Raw genomic sequence first — 17,918 nt, forward strand, 5'->3', positions numbered from 1 at the left:
CAGTTGTGGGGCCCTTTTATATGTACTTTCCCAATAAACAAGACATTACATATCATGGCTTTTGATGTACCAGTTGTGGGGCCCTTTTATATGTACTTTCCCAATAAACAAGACATTATATATCATGGCTTTTGATGTACCAGTTGTGGGGCCCTTTTATATGTACTTTCCCCAAGAACATATCATGGCTTTTGATGTACCAGTTGTGGGGCCCTTTTATATGTACTTTCCCCATAAACAAGACATTATATATCATGGCTTTTGATGTACCAGTTGTGGGGCCCTTTTATATGTACTTTCCCAATAAACAAGACATTATATATCATAGCTTTTGATGTACCAGTTGTGGTGCCCTTTTATATGTACTTTCCCCAAGAACATATCATGGCTTTTGATGTACCAGTTGTGGGGCCCTTTTATATGTACTTTCCCCATAAACAAGACAGTATATATCATGGCTTTTGATGTACCAGTTGTGGGGCCCTTTTATATGTACTTTCCCCATAAATAAGACATTATATATCATGGCTTTTGATGTACCAGTTGTGGGGCCCTTTTATATGTACTTTCCCCATAAACAAGACATTATATATCATGGCTTTTGATGTACCAGTTGTGGGGCCCTTTTATATGTACTTTCCCCATAAACAAGACATTATATATCATGGCTTTTGATGTACCAGTTGTGGGTCCCTTTTATATGTACTTTCCCCATAAACAAGACATTACATATAATGGCTTTTGATGTACCAGTTGTGGGGCCCTTTTATATGTACTTTCCCCATAAACAAGACATTATATATCATGGCTTTTGATGTACCAGTTGTGGGGCCCTTTTATATGTACTTTCCCCATAAACATATCATGGCTTTTGACGTACCAGTTGTGTGGCCTTTTTATATGTACTTTTCCCATAAATAAGACATTATATATCATAGCTTTTGATGTACCAGTTGTGGTGCCCTTTTATATGTACTTTCCCCATAAACATATCATGGCTTTTGATGTACCAGTTGTGGGTCCCTTTTATATGTACTTTTCCCATAAACAAGACATTATATATAATGGCTTTTGATGTACCAGTTGTGGAGCTCTTTTATATGTACTTTCCCCATAAACAAGACATTATTTATCATGGCTTTTGATGTACCAGTTATGGGGCCCTTTTATATGTACTTTCCCCATAAACAAGAGATTATATATCATGGCTTTTGATGTACCAGTTGTGGAGCTCTTTTATATGTACTTTCCCCATAAACAAGACATTATATATCGTGGCTTTTGATGTACCAGTTGTGGGGCCATTTTATATGTACTTTCCCCATAAACAAGGCATTATATATCATGGCTTTTGATGTACCAGTTGTGGGGCCCTTTTATATGTACTTTCCCCATAAAAAAGACATTATATATCATGGCTTTTGATATATGTACTTTCCCCATAAACAAGACATTACATATAATGGCTCTTGATGTACCAGTTGTGGGGCCCTTTTAAATGTACTTTTCCCATAAACAAGACATTATATATCATGGCTTTGATGTACCAGTTGTGGGTCCCTTTTATATGTACTTTCCCTATAAACAAGACATTATATATCATGGCTTTTGATGTACCAGTTGTGGGTCCCTTTTATATGTACTTTCCCCATAAACAAGACCGTATTTATCATGGCTTTTGATGTACCAGTTGTGGCGCCCTTTTATATGTACTTTCCCCATAAACAAGACATTATATATCATGGCTTTTGATGTACCAGTTGTGGGGCCCTTTTATATGTACTTTCCCCATAAACAAGACAGTATATATCATGGCTTTTGATGTACCAGTTGTGGGGCCCTTTTGTATGTACTTTCCCCATAAACAAGACATTATATATCATGGCTTTTGATGTACCAGTTGTGGGTCCCTTTTATATGTACTTTCCCCATAAACAAGACCGTATTTATCATGGCTTTTGATGTACCAGTTGTGGGGCCCTTTTATATGTACTTTCCCCATAAACAAGACATTATATATCATGGCTTTTGATGTACCAGTTGTGGGTCCCTTTTATATGTACTTTCCCCATAAACAAGACATTATATATCATGGCTTTTGATGTACCAGTTGTGGGGCCCTTTTATATGTACTTTCCCCATAAACAAGACATTATATATCATGGCTTTTGATGTACCAGTTGTGGGGCCCTTTTATATGTACTTTCCCCATAAACATATCATGGCTTTTGATGTACCAGTTGTGGAGCCATTTTATATGTACTTTCCCCATAAACAAGACAGACTATATCATGGCTTTTGACGTACCAGTTGTGTGGCCTTTTTATATGTACTTTTCCCATAAATAAGACATTATATATCATAGCTTTTGATGTACCAGTTGTGGTGCCCTTTTATATGTACTTTCCCCAAGAACATATCATGGCTTTTGATGTACCAGTTGTGGGTCCCTTTTATATGTACTTTCCCCATAAACAAGACATTATATATCATGGCTTTTGATGTACCAGTTGTGGGGCCCTTTTATATTTACTTTCCCCATAAACAAGACATTATATATCATGGCTTTTGATGTACCAGTTGTGGGGCCATTTTATATGTACTTTCCCCATAAACAAGGCATTATATATCATGGCTTTTGATGTACCAGTTGTGGGGCCCTTTTATATGTACTTTCCCCATAAAAAAGACATTATATATCATGGCTTTTGATATATGTACTTTCCCCATAAACAAGACATTATATATCATGGCTTTTGATGTATCAGTTGTGGCGCCCTTTTATATGTACTTTCCCCATAAACAAGACAGTATATATCATGGCTTTTGATGTACCAGTTGTGGGGCCCTTTTATATGTACTTTCCCCATAAACAAGACAGTATATATCATGGCTTTTGATGTACCAGTTGTGGGGCCCTTTTGTATGTACTTTCCCCATAAACAAGACATTATATATCATGGCTTTTGATGTACCAGTTGTGGGTCCCTTTTATATGTACTTTCCCCATAAACAAGACATATATCATGGCTTTTGATGTACCAGTTGTGGGTCCCTTTTATATGTACTTTCCCCATAAACAAGACCGTATTTATCATGGCTTTTGATGTACCAGTTGTGGGTCCCTTTTATATGTACTTTCCCCATAAACAAGACCGTATTTATCACGGCTTTTGATGTACCAGTTGTGGGTCCCTTTTATATGTACTTTCCCCATAAACAAGACATATATCATGGCTTTTGATGTACCAGTTGTGGGGCCCTTTTATATGTACTTTCCCCCATAAACAAGACATTATATATCATGGCTTTTGATGTACCAGTTGTGGGTCCCTTTTATATGTACTTTCCCCATAAATAAGACAGTATATATCATGGCTTTTGATGTACCAGTTGTGGGGCCCTTTTATATGTACTTTTCCCATGAACAAGACATTATATATCATGGCTTTTGATGTACCAGTTGTGGGGCCATTTTATATGTTATTTCCCCATAAACAAGACATTACATATCATGGCTTTTGATGTACCAGTTGTGGGGCCCTTTTATGTGTACTTTTCCCATAAACAAGACATTATATATAATGGCTTTTGATGTACCAGTTGTGGGGCCCTTTTATATGTACTTTCCCCATAAACAAGACAGTATCTATCATGGCTTTTGATGTACCAGTTGTGGGACCCTTTTATATGTACTTTCCCCATAAACAAGACAGTATATATCATAGCTTTTGATGTACCAGTTATGGGGCCCTTTTATGTGTATTTTTCCCATAAACAAGACATTATATATCATGGCTTTTGATGTACCAGTTGTGAGGCCCTTTTATATGTACTTTTCCCATAAACAAGACATATATCATGGCTTTTGATGTACCAGTTGTGGGGCCCTTTTATATGTACTTTCCCCATAAACAAGACAGTATTTATCATGGCTTTTGATGTACCAGTTGTGGGTCCCTTTTATATGTACTTTCCCCATAAACAAGACATTATATATCATGGCTTTTGATGTACCAGTTGTGGGGCCATTTTATATGTTATTTCCCCATAAACAAGACATTACATATGATGGCTTTTGATGTACCAGTTGTGGGGCCCTTTTATGTGTACTTTTCCCATAAACAAGACATTATATATCATGGCTTTTGATGTACCAGTTGTGAGGCCCTTTTATATGTACTTTTCCCATAAACAAGACATATATCATGGCTTTTGATGTACCAGTTGTGGGGCCCTTTTATATGTACTTTCCCCATAAACAAGACAGTATTTATCATGGCTTTTGATGTACCAGTTGTGGGGCCCTTTTATATGTACTTTCCCCATAAACAAGATATTATATATTATGACTTTTGATGTACCAGTTGTGGGGCCCTTTTATATGTACTTTCCCCATAAACAAGACATTATATATCATGGCTTTTGATGTACCAGTTGTGGGGCCCTTTTATATGCACTTTTCCCATAAACAATATAGACTATATCATGGCTTTTGATGTACCAGTTGTGGGGCCCTTTTATATGTACTTTCCCCATAAACAAGACATTATATATCATGGCTTTTGATGTACCAGTTGTGGGGCCCTTTTGTATGTACTTTTCCCATAAACAAGACATTATATATCATGGCTTTTGATCTACCAGTTGTGGGGCCCTTTTGTATGTACTTTTCCCATAAACAAGACATTATATATCATGGCTTTTGATGTACCAGTTGTGGGGCCCTTTTATATGTACTTTTCCCATAAACGAGACATTATATATCATTGCTTTTGATCTATCAGTTGTGGGGCCCTTTTGTATGTACTTTTCCCATAAACAAGACATTATATATCATGGCTTTTGACGTACCAGTTGTGGGGCCCTTTTATATGTACTTTTCCCATAAACAAGACATATATCATGGCTTTTGACGTACCAGTTGTGGGGCCCTTTTGTATGTACTTTTCCCATAAACAAGACATATATCATGGCTTTTGACGTACCAGTTGTGGGGCCCTTTTATATGTACTTTTCCCATAAACAAGACAGTATTTATCATGGCTTTTGATGTACCAGTTTTGGGGCCCTTTTATATGTACTTTCCCCATAAACAAGACAGTATTTATCATGGCTTTTGACGTACTAGTTGTGGGGCCCTTTTATATGTACTTTCCCCATAAACAAGACAGACTATATCATGGCTTTCAATGTAACAGTCATTGGGTATTCAGTAAAGAGAGGGGGAAGTCAGCAAGTCAGTTCCCACATATCACCATGGTTTCTAAGTGTGATCAGCGTTCTAAAATGGATTTATGTTTCAGACAATATACATTTTCTGCAGAGGAAAACTCTCATTAGGCCTATCTTGCATCTTATGATTACAGTTATAATAAGTAATAATAAGTTATCAGCATCTTTAATAAACCTGCATCTTTTTTTCGCAGGCACAAGTGGAAATTGAGACAGGGGAGAAAAAAACCCCGATACATACATGTCAAGTTTATACATAATCTTGTATAGTGAGGTCATATCTTTAAAGTTCCCTTCATTCGTAGTTTATAGTGTGTGTGTGTTTGTATATGTATGTTTGTGTTTGAATATGTGTCTGTATGTGTGTGTGTGTGTGTGTGTGTGTGTATGTGTGTGTTTGTGTTGTGTGTGTGTGTGTGTGTGTGTGCATGTATGTGTCCATCAATGCATGAGCACTATTTGTGAACAAAACATTTCAGTTTTTTCCTAAAACATACAACACAAGATTATATTCGTGGATCACAGATTTTACTTTTTCACTTTGCGATTTGTGTGTGTGTATGTGTGTGTGTGTGTATGTGTGTGTGTGTGTCTGTGTGTGTGTGTGTGTGTGCGTGTCTGTGTGTGTGTGTGTGTGTGTCTGTGTGTGTGTGTGTGTGTGTGTGTGTGTGTGTGTGTGTGTGTGTGTGTGTGTGTGTGTGTGTGTGTGTGTGTGTGTGTGTGTGTGTGTGTGTATGTGTGTGTGTGTGTGTGTGTGTGTGTGTGTGTGTGTGTGTGTGTGTGTGTGTGTGTGTCTGTGTGTGCATTAATGCATGTGCACTATTTTTCAACAAAAACTGTTTCTATGTTTTTTTTATATTCATGGATCACAGATTTTACTTTTTCACTCTGCTATTTATGTATCTCCATTTTGTTTTAAAAATGAGGCTCAATTATTTTTAATAAATTGAATATATAGGCTAAATTAATTAAAAGTTGAATTTTTAGGGCATTTCAGAGTGTAGGGTGAAACCCCTGCTCCACTTCTGTATGCACATATGATATAATTATCAACATTTCATTATCAAAATTCAAACAGGGTTTTACTAATATAGGTTGCAAGATTTTGTTTTTGATATGGTCCCAACTCCAAGCACACATGTATGTGAAATAGACAACCATTATTTGCATTTTTATCTGTATTCAATAATGGTGACAGTGTAAAATCTTTCGATAATTAAAAGCAGATAGGGAAGTCAAGTGCATTTATTAAAAGTGACATTGTACTTCTAGTTTTAAACGTAGGTTGAAAAATAAGCTTCAGAAATTAATTAGCCTTGTTCTTGACCCATTCACAGTCTTAACAAGAACATGATGTCAAAATTTGGTGTTATGTGAATATTCCAAGGTGAGTCAAATTCTGACTCAAACTTTCAGCTAGACACAATTCTAGAAGAGCTTCCCTTCAAAACTGATGCAGATGATTATTCTAATTTCATATGGATGAATCAGAATCATTCAACCATCTCCTAAATTTGGTTGCAGAATCTCTCAAAACAGATCCTGTCTTTAGAAACTGGTCTCTGAAGCACAGTCTGCAAGATGTTTGACAATACATCATGAAAAACGTCTTGGAAACAAAGTTTTGAAAATAAAGTCTGAGATCTTGTAGATCTATGTATCATACATAGTCTTTAGGCCTTGGGGTTTTTGCATTATAGATGGAACTGTAGGTGTAGGGTTGGAATTTCTTCTTCACAGATGTTTCCTGCACCTCCATTGGACACAGCAATGAGTCATCAATGTATGCATGCATGGATCCAACGATCTTCTTCTGGGAACTGCTCATTGGTCATGGCCATCATCATTGAGCATTTACTGTGTTAGCTTGGGCATCTCCTAAGGCTACTTGAGGGACGGACACGCTGATCTGCAGATTAGCTTGTTCATAATGCCATGGTTGTAGGAGATCTGCTGGTCTAAATGGAAATGATGTTGGCTTAGTACTCTAATACGTTTCCTCTTATTATGGGTGAAATTGCTGAATTTAAGACTTTTTGTTGTGTCAGACCCTCCATCCTCCATTTCTTTGGATGGTTGGGAAGTACTTAAATTTGTTCTGCCTGGATCATGACCGTGTTTATCTCTTCCTTCAAAGAGTGGCTTTACTGAGCAGTTTTCCCCAAGTTTTAACAGGTGCAGATTTCGTAGATCCTGTTATGATTCGTAAAGCTGGGTTTTGACCCTGGTCTACAGCTTGTTGGTTTGTCTTGCTGTGGTTGAAGATTTAATAAACCATCCTCAAGATGAGATCTTAAGACTTAGTGTTTCTTCATATTTTCCTCTTTTTGACAATCCTCAGTTGCTCCCAAGCTGGTTCCTGCTAGATTCTCTGTGATGGTTAGCATGCATCTAGTTTTGATTCTGCTCGTTGGATATATACTCAAGATGAGGTCTTATGGTTCCTTCATATTATCTTCTTTTGATGATCCTCATTTGCTTGCAAGCTGGTTCCTGCAAGTTTCTCTGTGATGTTTAGCAGGACTTCTAGAATTTTTATAAAATCCACTAGCTATGGGATCAGTGATTTAAAAGGTTTTATTAGCCACAATTAAAAATTCACGAGCCCTACAATTTTACTAAATAATAGTAATAATCAGATATGTCACATAAAGACGGAGATAATCTTAAAAACACTAAGACTGGTGGTTGGGGTGGGGGCAGGATATTCATATTTACAAAATGGATAAATAAAAATTCCATAGCCATCAGGCATGGCATTAATAGTTATTCACTAGCCCAACATTGAATATCACTAGCCATGGGAGTGGAGCTACCATGATCTAGAAGCCCTGTGATTCTCCTTTTTGGATGTATCTAACAAGAAGAAAACCAGCTGCTGATTTAATTGTTCTGTCATTGCAAATGTTAGCAGCATACCATTCTTATTATTTGAAAACAAAGTAGAACATGTTACCATGGGGTTAATTGTAAGATATTTATCAGTTAGGCCAAATAACCTTGATCAAATATATTTGATGTGTATAAACAATCTCTTGTAAATATCTCAGATGACAAGCACCTTCTTCCAGCTTCTAGCTTTCACATCAAAATTAAATAAATCCAGTTCCTTAATGATATCAGAGAAAGTGAATGGACAATATAAATTATCACATTTTTTTCTAAACATCTATCTTTGATTCAAGTAGGCTACTGTGGGATATTATTTACATCTAATCAAAACAAATTAAAAAATATATTTGGCAATTAATGGTAGCAATAAAAAGATGAAATAATTAAAACCCTATGCAGTGATTTCATTATTAGCAGGGTTTTTTTTATAATATAACTGACTTACTCAAAAATATTTTTACATACCAAACATCCAAACAAGATGGCAAATTCACACACACACACACCACACACACACACACACACACACATACAGGGCTATAAATGAATTGAGTATGTCGTAATATGATGACTACAATCACAAAAACAATGAGAAAAAGTGTTTAAGCTTCGTTGAAAACAGATTGTTTATTTAAGACAAAAAAAATGTAGGTGTACTGATATACAAATCTCTAATGATTACACAAATAATCAAATTAATAATGATTTCCATTGTATATTTCCTTCCCTTACATGTGAGCAAATTAATCCATTTTTCATGATAGGGGTGAATTGAGATGTTATGGTAATTTCAACAATTAGGGAACATGTATCAGAAAGGATAAAAGGAAAGGAATATTTCTTTAATGACACATCAACACATTTTTAAAAAATAAAGCTATTTGTTGTCATGGTTATTTTGACATTTTGTCAATAGAAAAACAGAGGGAACCTTATAGATAAAACAGCAAGGATTCTTTTATATGCCCTTCCCAGAGACAGGACAGTATATACATATGGTAAACAAAGCATTGATGTACCAGTCATAGGGCACTGGTTGGGATATAATGAAGACAATTGATCATGTGACCTATCACACCTCATTGCAGTGTTCAACCGGCCTCGGTGGTGTCGCAGTCAGGTTGGTAGGTACAGGGTTCGCAGCCCAGTACCGGCTCCCACGTAGAGCGAGTTTTAATGATTCACTGGGTAGGTTTGAGGCCACTACACCCTCTTCTCTCTCACTAACCACTAACAACTAACAACTAACCCACTGTCCAGGACAGACAGGCCAGATAGCTGGTATGTGTGCCCAGGACAGTGTGCTTAAACCTTAATTGGATATAAGCATGAAAATAAGTTGAAATGAAATAAAAGTGTTCACTAGCAGCAAAATTCAGAAGAGCCTGAAAATCATTCTCCTCAAATGGTGCTAGGCAAGCAATCACATAGTTTCAAATAAAATTTATTTAAAAAAATATTGTGAGGTGATCACTCACTTTTCTGGGAAAAGACTGTCAGAGGGTGCTGGGAAATTATATAAAAAAAACAATTCTGGAGCGGTTATAAAAAGTTAAAGTTTGTTTTGTTTAACAACACCACTAGAGCACATTGATTTATCAATCATCGGCTATTGGATGTCATACATTTGGTAATTTTGACTTGTATTCTTCAGAGAAAACCCCGCAAACATTTTCCCCATTAGTTGCAACGGATCTTTTATATGCACCATCCCACAGACAGGATAGTACATACTACAGCCTTTGCAACGGATCTTTTATATGCACCATCCCACAGACAGGATAGTACATACTACAGCCTTTGCAACGGATCTTTTATATGCACCATCCCACAGACAGGATAGTACATAATACAGCCTTTGATATACTAACTGTGGTACACTGGCTGGAATGAGAAGCTATAAAAAGACTCGTGTCAACTACATTCAGTTCAGGTGAAATGTGTGTAAAAACGTACAAGGAACATGAAAAATGTATCATGAAACATGCATTTCCTTCACATGTTTCTAGATATGAAAGATTTTCCTTTGATTAAAATCTTACCTTGCAATTCGAATCCTTAGGGTGGCCACGTTTGTGAGTTCTGAGAGAATATCATCAATCGAGGCTTGTGGATTGTTGGTAATTGCATCAAATGTCAACGGTTTCCAGTTTTTGATCTGTATTGCACCTTGTTGAAGGAAACAAGAAAACTAGGCACACTTTTTAAAAATCTTGTTGCATGTGTATGCTAGAAATTAATGACATTTTCAAATATAAGCTTTTAATTTATATTTACAAATTCCAATGACAAAGTTTCCACATATCAAATTAAAAGCAACAATAATTTATGAAGTACTCACTTTCCAACTTTTTTTCAAGTTTAACTTCCAATTTTTATCAAACAATAAACCATTAGGTTCATTTGCTGATTTTAGTTGTTTTTATTTAGGTAGGCACCAAAAAATTGGGAAAGAGACAGAGACAGACAGGAGAGAGACACAGACAGACAGGTATACAGACAGAGAGAGAGAAGAGAGAGAGAGGGGGGGAGGGAGAGAGAGAGAGAGAGAGAGAGAGAGAGAGAGAGAGAGAGAGAGAGAGAGAGAGAGAGAGAGAGAGAGAGAGAGAGAGAGAGAGAGAGAGAGAGAGAGAGAGAGAGAGAGAGAGAGAGAGAGGAAGGAATGGTTTATTTAACAATGCTCAACACACATTTTGAGACAGACAAAGTGGGACAGCAAAACATCTTTTGTGAGCTTGTGTGCATGTGTGCAAGATGGTTGAACATGTTACCACATTCAAAACAAAAACAGTCTTCAGTGAATAAATTTAATATTCTAAGACCATTTCCTCATGATACTATAACTATTACAATTCACAGTAACAAATATTACAGTGAAAAATCAACTAAATTTATGTTTACCATAATATTATTTTAGTATACGAAGAAGTATAAACATTTTAAAATTCAAACCAGATTGTTAACTGAATGTTATAAAATTTAACATGACTCAAGAATACTCTTAACTATGGGTTGCATTGAATGAAGACCATAAAGTACCTTTAGCAGTCATAGCATTGATGGAACTATAGCCCAGTTTGATGAGTGCCGAATGAACGAGGTCACTCAACAGTGTAGAACTTGGAAGTATGGCGTAGCTGTCCAACTCAACGGCATTCTGAGCACACGCCACACTGGAGACACTGTCGAAGGAGGGAGTTCCAGATATTTGCTCCACAACACAATGGATGGGAAGTGATTTCGTCGAACCTACAATGAAATTTTTTTAATAATAATTATTGGTTTCATCTTATCCACTAACAAAGAAATAACTGTGCAGTTAAACAAGCATTCTGAGAGTACTATAATGCTAAAGCAATACATGTCCCCCACCAAGCCCCAACTAAGTTCAAGGGCCGTAACTCTTGCCACAAATAGGTATATCGCCATGAAATTCAAACTTGATCTGTAACAGTATATGATAAAAACCATACACAAAATTTCAGCTCAATATCTTGAGGCATTTTCTTTTTAAAAGTCCGGAAAATTGATGTTCAAGGGCCACAACTCAATCAACAAGAGTACTGGGGAGGTACATAATATGCCCGTCAGGAGTTTGATGGAAAACCATATGATGGTTCAGAATATAGACAAATTATTTTATTTATTTGTATCACAGAGATGTAGTAATTGTATGTGACACACCACCATCACAAGTTATTCCTAAATTTGAGGTTTGATGGTCCTGTATGCAAGATATGGTCTGGACAAGGATTTACTGTTATGCGCAGTAGACCATGAAAAGTAGGTCACAGTGACCTAGTAATAATACACAACACACCACCATCCCAAGTTGTTCCTACATGAGAGGTTTGATGGTCCTGTATGCATCTGTATGCAAGATATGATCTGAACAAGGATTTACCGTCATGTGCCAGTGACCGTAAAAAGTAGGTCACAGTGACCTAGTAATAGTACGTGACACACTGCCATCCCAGGTTGTTCCTACATGTGAGATTTGATGATCAAATATCCCACAAATAAGCAATTAATTGTATTCTTTGATAACCTCTGTTGATATGTCAACATGCATTAATTACTAATGCAATAATTACCATCTATAATGAGAGTACAGCAGTGTAACCATTAACATACCATAATAAAAACACATTTGTATATACCTTTACAAGTACTTGGTATATAGCTGATGACTACAACACATAGTATAATAGCAAATTTGTATATACCTTTACAAGTACATGGTATATAGCTGATGACTACAACACATAGTATAATAGCAAATTTTATGCCAGACTGGTTTACAAGGTGCAAAAAATTAAATGCTATAAATAAAGTATCTGTTCATTCATTTCTATTTATGTTCGCACTTATATCCAATTATGGTTCAAGCATGCTGTCCTGGACACACACACACCTCAGCTATCTGGGCTGCCTGTCCAAGACAGAGGGTTAGTTGTTATTTGTTAGTTGTTAATCATAGAGAAGTCGGTGAAGTGATCTTACACCAAAACATTGAGTCATTAAAACTCACTCAGGGTGGAAGGTCAGTACCAGGCTGCGAACCCAGTACCTGCCAGCCTTATGTCCAGTAGGTTAAACAGTAGAGGCCAGTAGTATCTGTTTAAACGTTGGTCCATTTTATTTTACCAAATAACACAATTAGTGCTAACTAAAACAAAACAAACATAGGCTTTATAAAAGCCACTGTTTATTTCTGTTCATGTTACTTCTAAGGGTTTAATCAAAAACCTACAACTAGTACAAGTCACACTAGCTTGGTTTACACAATAAAAGAATTTTCCAACAGAACCAATTCATGGTAATTTAGGTCCAATAAGATTAATCAACAAACAGCGGCCCAAGAGGGATTATTCGATGGTAATTGAGTATTAACAGTAAGATGGCATCCACTTTTATCTGCAGGACTTAATTAAATTGTAACCAGGTGCAAGGGGAGATAAAGAGGCTGGTTTGGCATTGTAATCAACATAAAACATGAACAGAAGCTATATCCCTAATTCACACAACCAATGTCCACACTGGAGAGCAGGAACACTTCACACACTGGGCTGTAATGCTGAGTAACTCCAAAACTACTGTAACACTGACAGAGGACCCAATTAACAAAGCCTGTTTTTGTGTTACATGTATAATGTAACTACATACATGTATAATGTAACTACATACATGTATAATGTAACTACATACATGTACAATGTAACTATATATAAGTACAATGTAACTACATATTGTATAATGTAACTATACATACATGTACAATGTAACTACATACTGTACAATGTAACTACATACATGTACAATGTAACTACAGATATGTACAATCTAACTACATACATGTACAATGTAACTACATACTGTACAATGTAACTACATATTGTACAATGTAACTACATACATGTACAATGTAACTACAGATATGTACAATCTAACTACATACATGTACAATGTAACTACATACTGTACAATGTAACTACATATTGTACAATGTAACTACATACATGTACAATGTAACTACAGATATGTACAATCTAACTACATACATTTATCATGCTTAAACACTTAATATAAAGAAAGAAAGAAATGTTTTATTTAACCTTTAGACTACTGGATTAATTTTTAACAAAAACCACGTTGAGTGGGTACAAGTTTATAATTTTTACTCACATATATTCACTTAAATGTTTTATAAAAACATGAAATAAAGTTCATATATTAATCGGTAAGTATTATTTTCGTGTCTTTTATTTTTAATTTTTATTATTTTAGATTGGCTAATGGTGATTAAAATTAGGCAAAAAATCGAAAAAGTTGCGTTTACTTACGGGCATTTGTGGCCAGCTGTCCAGTATTCCCGATAACAGTGGTTTTCTGACCAGAATTTTTTTTTTAAACCCGAACTAAGATTCATATTGCAATATTTGGTAATTTTCATTGTTGGTAAAACGATCAAATTTAATATCAAATTAGCTGTCACAATCAGCTATCGATCCCTGAAAATGACCGTGACGTGCCGCCATTGTTGTCAAGCGAAAAAGGTATTTTCAATTGAAAAAATTAAAACAAAAGCCACCATTCTGAAAAAAAAACTTTTTTCTTTAATTATATTTCCGTTTCCGGTGAGTGTCGTGTGCAAAACGGCGGGAAATATGAATTGGGGAATGCACTATATACAGTGTACAGTATATCGACTGACGTGACGTCGGGCGAGATATCTCGCCTGCAGTAGTCAGAAGGTTAATGACGCACTCAACAAATTTTATTTACGGTTATATGGCGTCAGACATATGGCTAAGGACCACACAGATTTTGAGAGGAAACCCACTGTCACCACTACATGGGCTACTCTTCCGATTAGCAGCAAGGGATCTTTTATTTGCACTTCCCACAGACAGGATAGCACAAACCATGGCCTTTGTTGAACCAGTTATGGATCACTGGTCGGTGCAAGTGGTTTACACCTACCCATTGAGCCTTGCTGTTCAACACATTTAATACCATACATGTACATGTACATAACTAAAACATTTTACTCAAAGATTGTTCAACAAATTTGGCATCATACATGACTAACACTGTTTAGGTAAAGACTGCTCAACACATTTAATACCATATATGAGTAACAATCTTTTTTTTTTTTTTAAACCCTGTTCAATACATTTTGTACCATATACGTACATAGACTAACACTGTTTACAAAGACTGTTCAATACATTTAGTACCATATACGTACATAGACTAACACTGTTTACAAAGACTGTTCAATACATTTAGTACCATATACCTACATAGACTAACACTGTTTACAAAGACTGTTCAACACATTTAGTACCATATACGTACATAGACTAACATTGTTTACAAAGACTGTTCAACACATTTAGTACCATACATGTCTAACATTATTTACTCAAGGACTGCTCCACACATTTAGTACCATACATGACTAACATTGTTTACAAAGACTGTTCAACACATTTAGTACCATACATGACTAACATTATTTACTCAAGGACTGCTCAACACATATAGTACCATACATATGCATGACTAACATTGTTTACAAGGACTGCTCCACACATTTAGTACCATACATGACTAACATTATTTACTCAAGGACTGCTCAACACATTTAGTACGATACATGACTAACGTTATTTACTCAGACTGCTCAACACATTTAGTACGATACATGACTAACGTTATTTACTCAAGGACTGCTCAACACATTTAGTACCATACATGACTAACGTTATTTACTCAAGGACTGTTCAACACATTTAGTACCATACATATGCATGACTAACATTGCTTACAAAGACTGCTCCACACATTTAGTACCATACATGACTAACATTATTTACTAAGGACTGCTCAACACATTTAGTACCATATATGACTAACGTTATTTACTCAAGGACTGCTCAACACATTTAGTACCATACATGTCTAACATTATTTACTCAAGGACTGCTCCACATTTAGTACCATACATATACATGACTAACATTATTTACTCAAGGACTGGTCCACACATTTAGTACCATACATGTACTTGACTAACATTGTTTTGTACAACACATTTAGTACCTTACATGTACTTGACTAACATTGTTTTGTACAACACATATAGTACCATACATGTATTTGACTAACATTGTTTTGTACAACACATTTAGTACCATACATGTATTTGACTAACATTGTTTTGTACAACACATTTAGTACCATACATGTACTTGACTAACATTGTTTTGTACAACACATTTAGTACCATACATGTACTTGACTAATATTGTTTTGCTCAACACATATAATGCCATACATGTACTTGACTAACATTGTTTTGATCAACACATTTAGTACCATACATGTATTTGACTAACATTGTTTTGATCAACACATTTAGTACCATATGTGCAGTGTTCGAGATTAAAAATTTTGGGCAGTATCCCAGTTGGATACTAACATTTCAAAATCTGGTATTCCACCTGAGAATTTAGTATCCCGCTTAAATGAAATTCATAAATAACATCATAACAAAACTTGGACGACAATGTTCTCGTTCCCAGTCTATTGCTACATCCAGGGCTTCTAGATTATGGTAGCCCCACTCCCATGGCTAGTGATATTCAGTGTTGGGCTAGTAAATAACTACTATATCTAACCCAATGGCTAGTGGGAAAAAACACATGTCAAATTCTGCATTTACATATTTTGTAAATATGAAAGTCTTGCCCCCTCTTTCCACCCCCAATCCAAGGATGTTTAAGCTCTCACTCCCTCTTCAGGTGACATATCTGATTATTACTATTAATTAAATTGTATTTATTTAAAGTAGGGCTAGTGGATTTTTAATCATGGCTAGTAAATTTTTAAAATCAATGATACATGGCTAGTGGATTTTTATAAAATTCTAGAAGCCCTGTACGTCGCAATCAAAATCGCGGAATTTGTGATATTAGCAATCAAACGGAATCAGCAAAAAGATTTGCTGCATTTATTTTTGAGTAATATGGACATAAGTTAATATTTAGCAGTAATCTGTAAGTGTTTCTGACATTACTAATGATAAACCTACCTGTATCAATTTTCTGCAGATGTGGAATCAATACCTCAAATAAAATTTGAAGTGAGAAAACATCCAACAAAAACAATAGTGACATAGCAGTTCCCAGTCTATTGCTACGCCGCTATTGCTCCAGTGTAGCATTAGACTGGGTACAAGTTGGGGGGGGGGGGGGGTATTGTTATGGTATATCATTAGACTGGGTACGAGCTTGAAAATACTTTTACTTAACTTAACTTGACTAACATTGTTTTGTTCAACACATTTAGTACAATACATGTATTTGACTAACATTGTTTTGTACAACACATTTAGTACAATACATGTATTTGACTAACATTGTTTTGTTCAACACATTTAGTACAATATATGTATTTGACTAACATTGTTTTGTACAACACATTTAGTACCATACATGTACTTGACTAACATTGTTTTGTACAACACATTTAGTACCATACATGTACTTGACTAACATTGTTTTGTACAACACATTTAGTACCATACATGTACTTGACTAACATTGTTTACTCAAGGACTGCTCAACACATATAGTACCATACATATGCATGACTAACATTGTTTACAAGGACTGCTCCACACATTTAGTACCATACATGACTAACATTATTTACTCAAGGACTGCTCAACACATTTAGTACGATACATGACTAACGTTATTTACTCAGACTGCTCAACACATTTAGTACAATACATGACTAACGTTATTTACTCAAGGACTGCTCAACACATTTAGTACCATACATGACTAACGTTATTTACTCAAGGACTGTTCAACACATTTAGTACCATACATATGCATGACTAACATTGCTTACAAAGACTGCTCCACACATTTAGTACCATACATGACTAACATTATTTACTCAAGGACTGCTCAACACATTTAGTACCATATATGACTAACGTTATTTACTCAAGGACTGCTCAACACATTTAGTACCATACATGTCTAACATTATTTACTCAAGGACTGCTCCACATTTAGTACCATACATATACATGACTAACATTATTTACTCAAGGACTGGTCCACACATTTAGTACCATACATGTACTTGACTAACATTGTTTTGTACAACACATTTAGTACCTTACATGTACTTGACTAACATTGTTTTGTACAACACATATAGTACCATACATGTATTTGACTAACATTGTTTTGTACAACACATTTAGT

At 35.6% G+C, this 17,918-nt stretch overlaps 1 protein-coding gene across 1 annotated transcript in view; it reads right to left on the reverse strand.

The window, feature by feature from the left end:
* The window catches only part of LOC121377339, a 74,909-nt gene that overhangs the window by 15,171 nt on the left and 41,820 nt on the right, over window positions 1-17,918 (reverse strand). The window contains exons 3-4 of the mRNA XM_041505288.1: window positions 11,167-11,376; window positions 10,170-10,296 (exon numbers count right to left, since the gene is read on the reverse strand). Coding sequence (XP_041361222.1) covers window positions 10,170-10,296; window positions 11,167-11,376 — 337 coding nt within the window. The remainder of the gene's footprint in view (window positions 1-10,169; window positions 10,297-11,166; window positions 11,377-17,918) is intronic.

Source organism: Gigantopelta aegis, chromosome 7 (assembly GCF_016097555.1).
Source record: "Gigantopelta aegis isolate Gae_Host chromosome 7, Gae_host_genome, whole genome shotgun sequence".
Classification (NCBI taxonomy): Eukaryota; Metazoa; Mollusca; class Gastropoda; order Neomphalida; family Peltospiridae; genus Gigantopelta; species Gigantopelta aegis.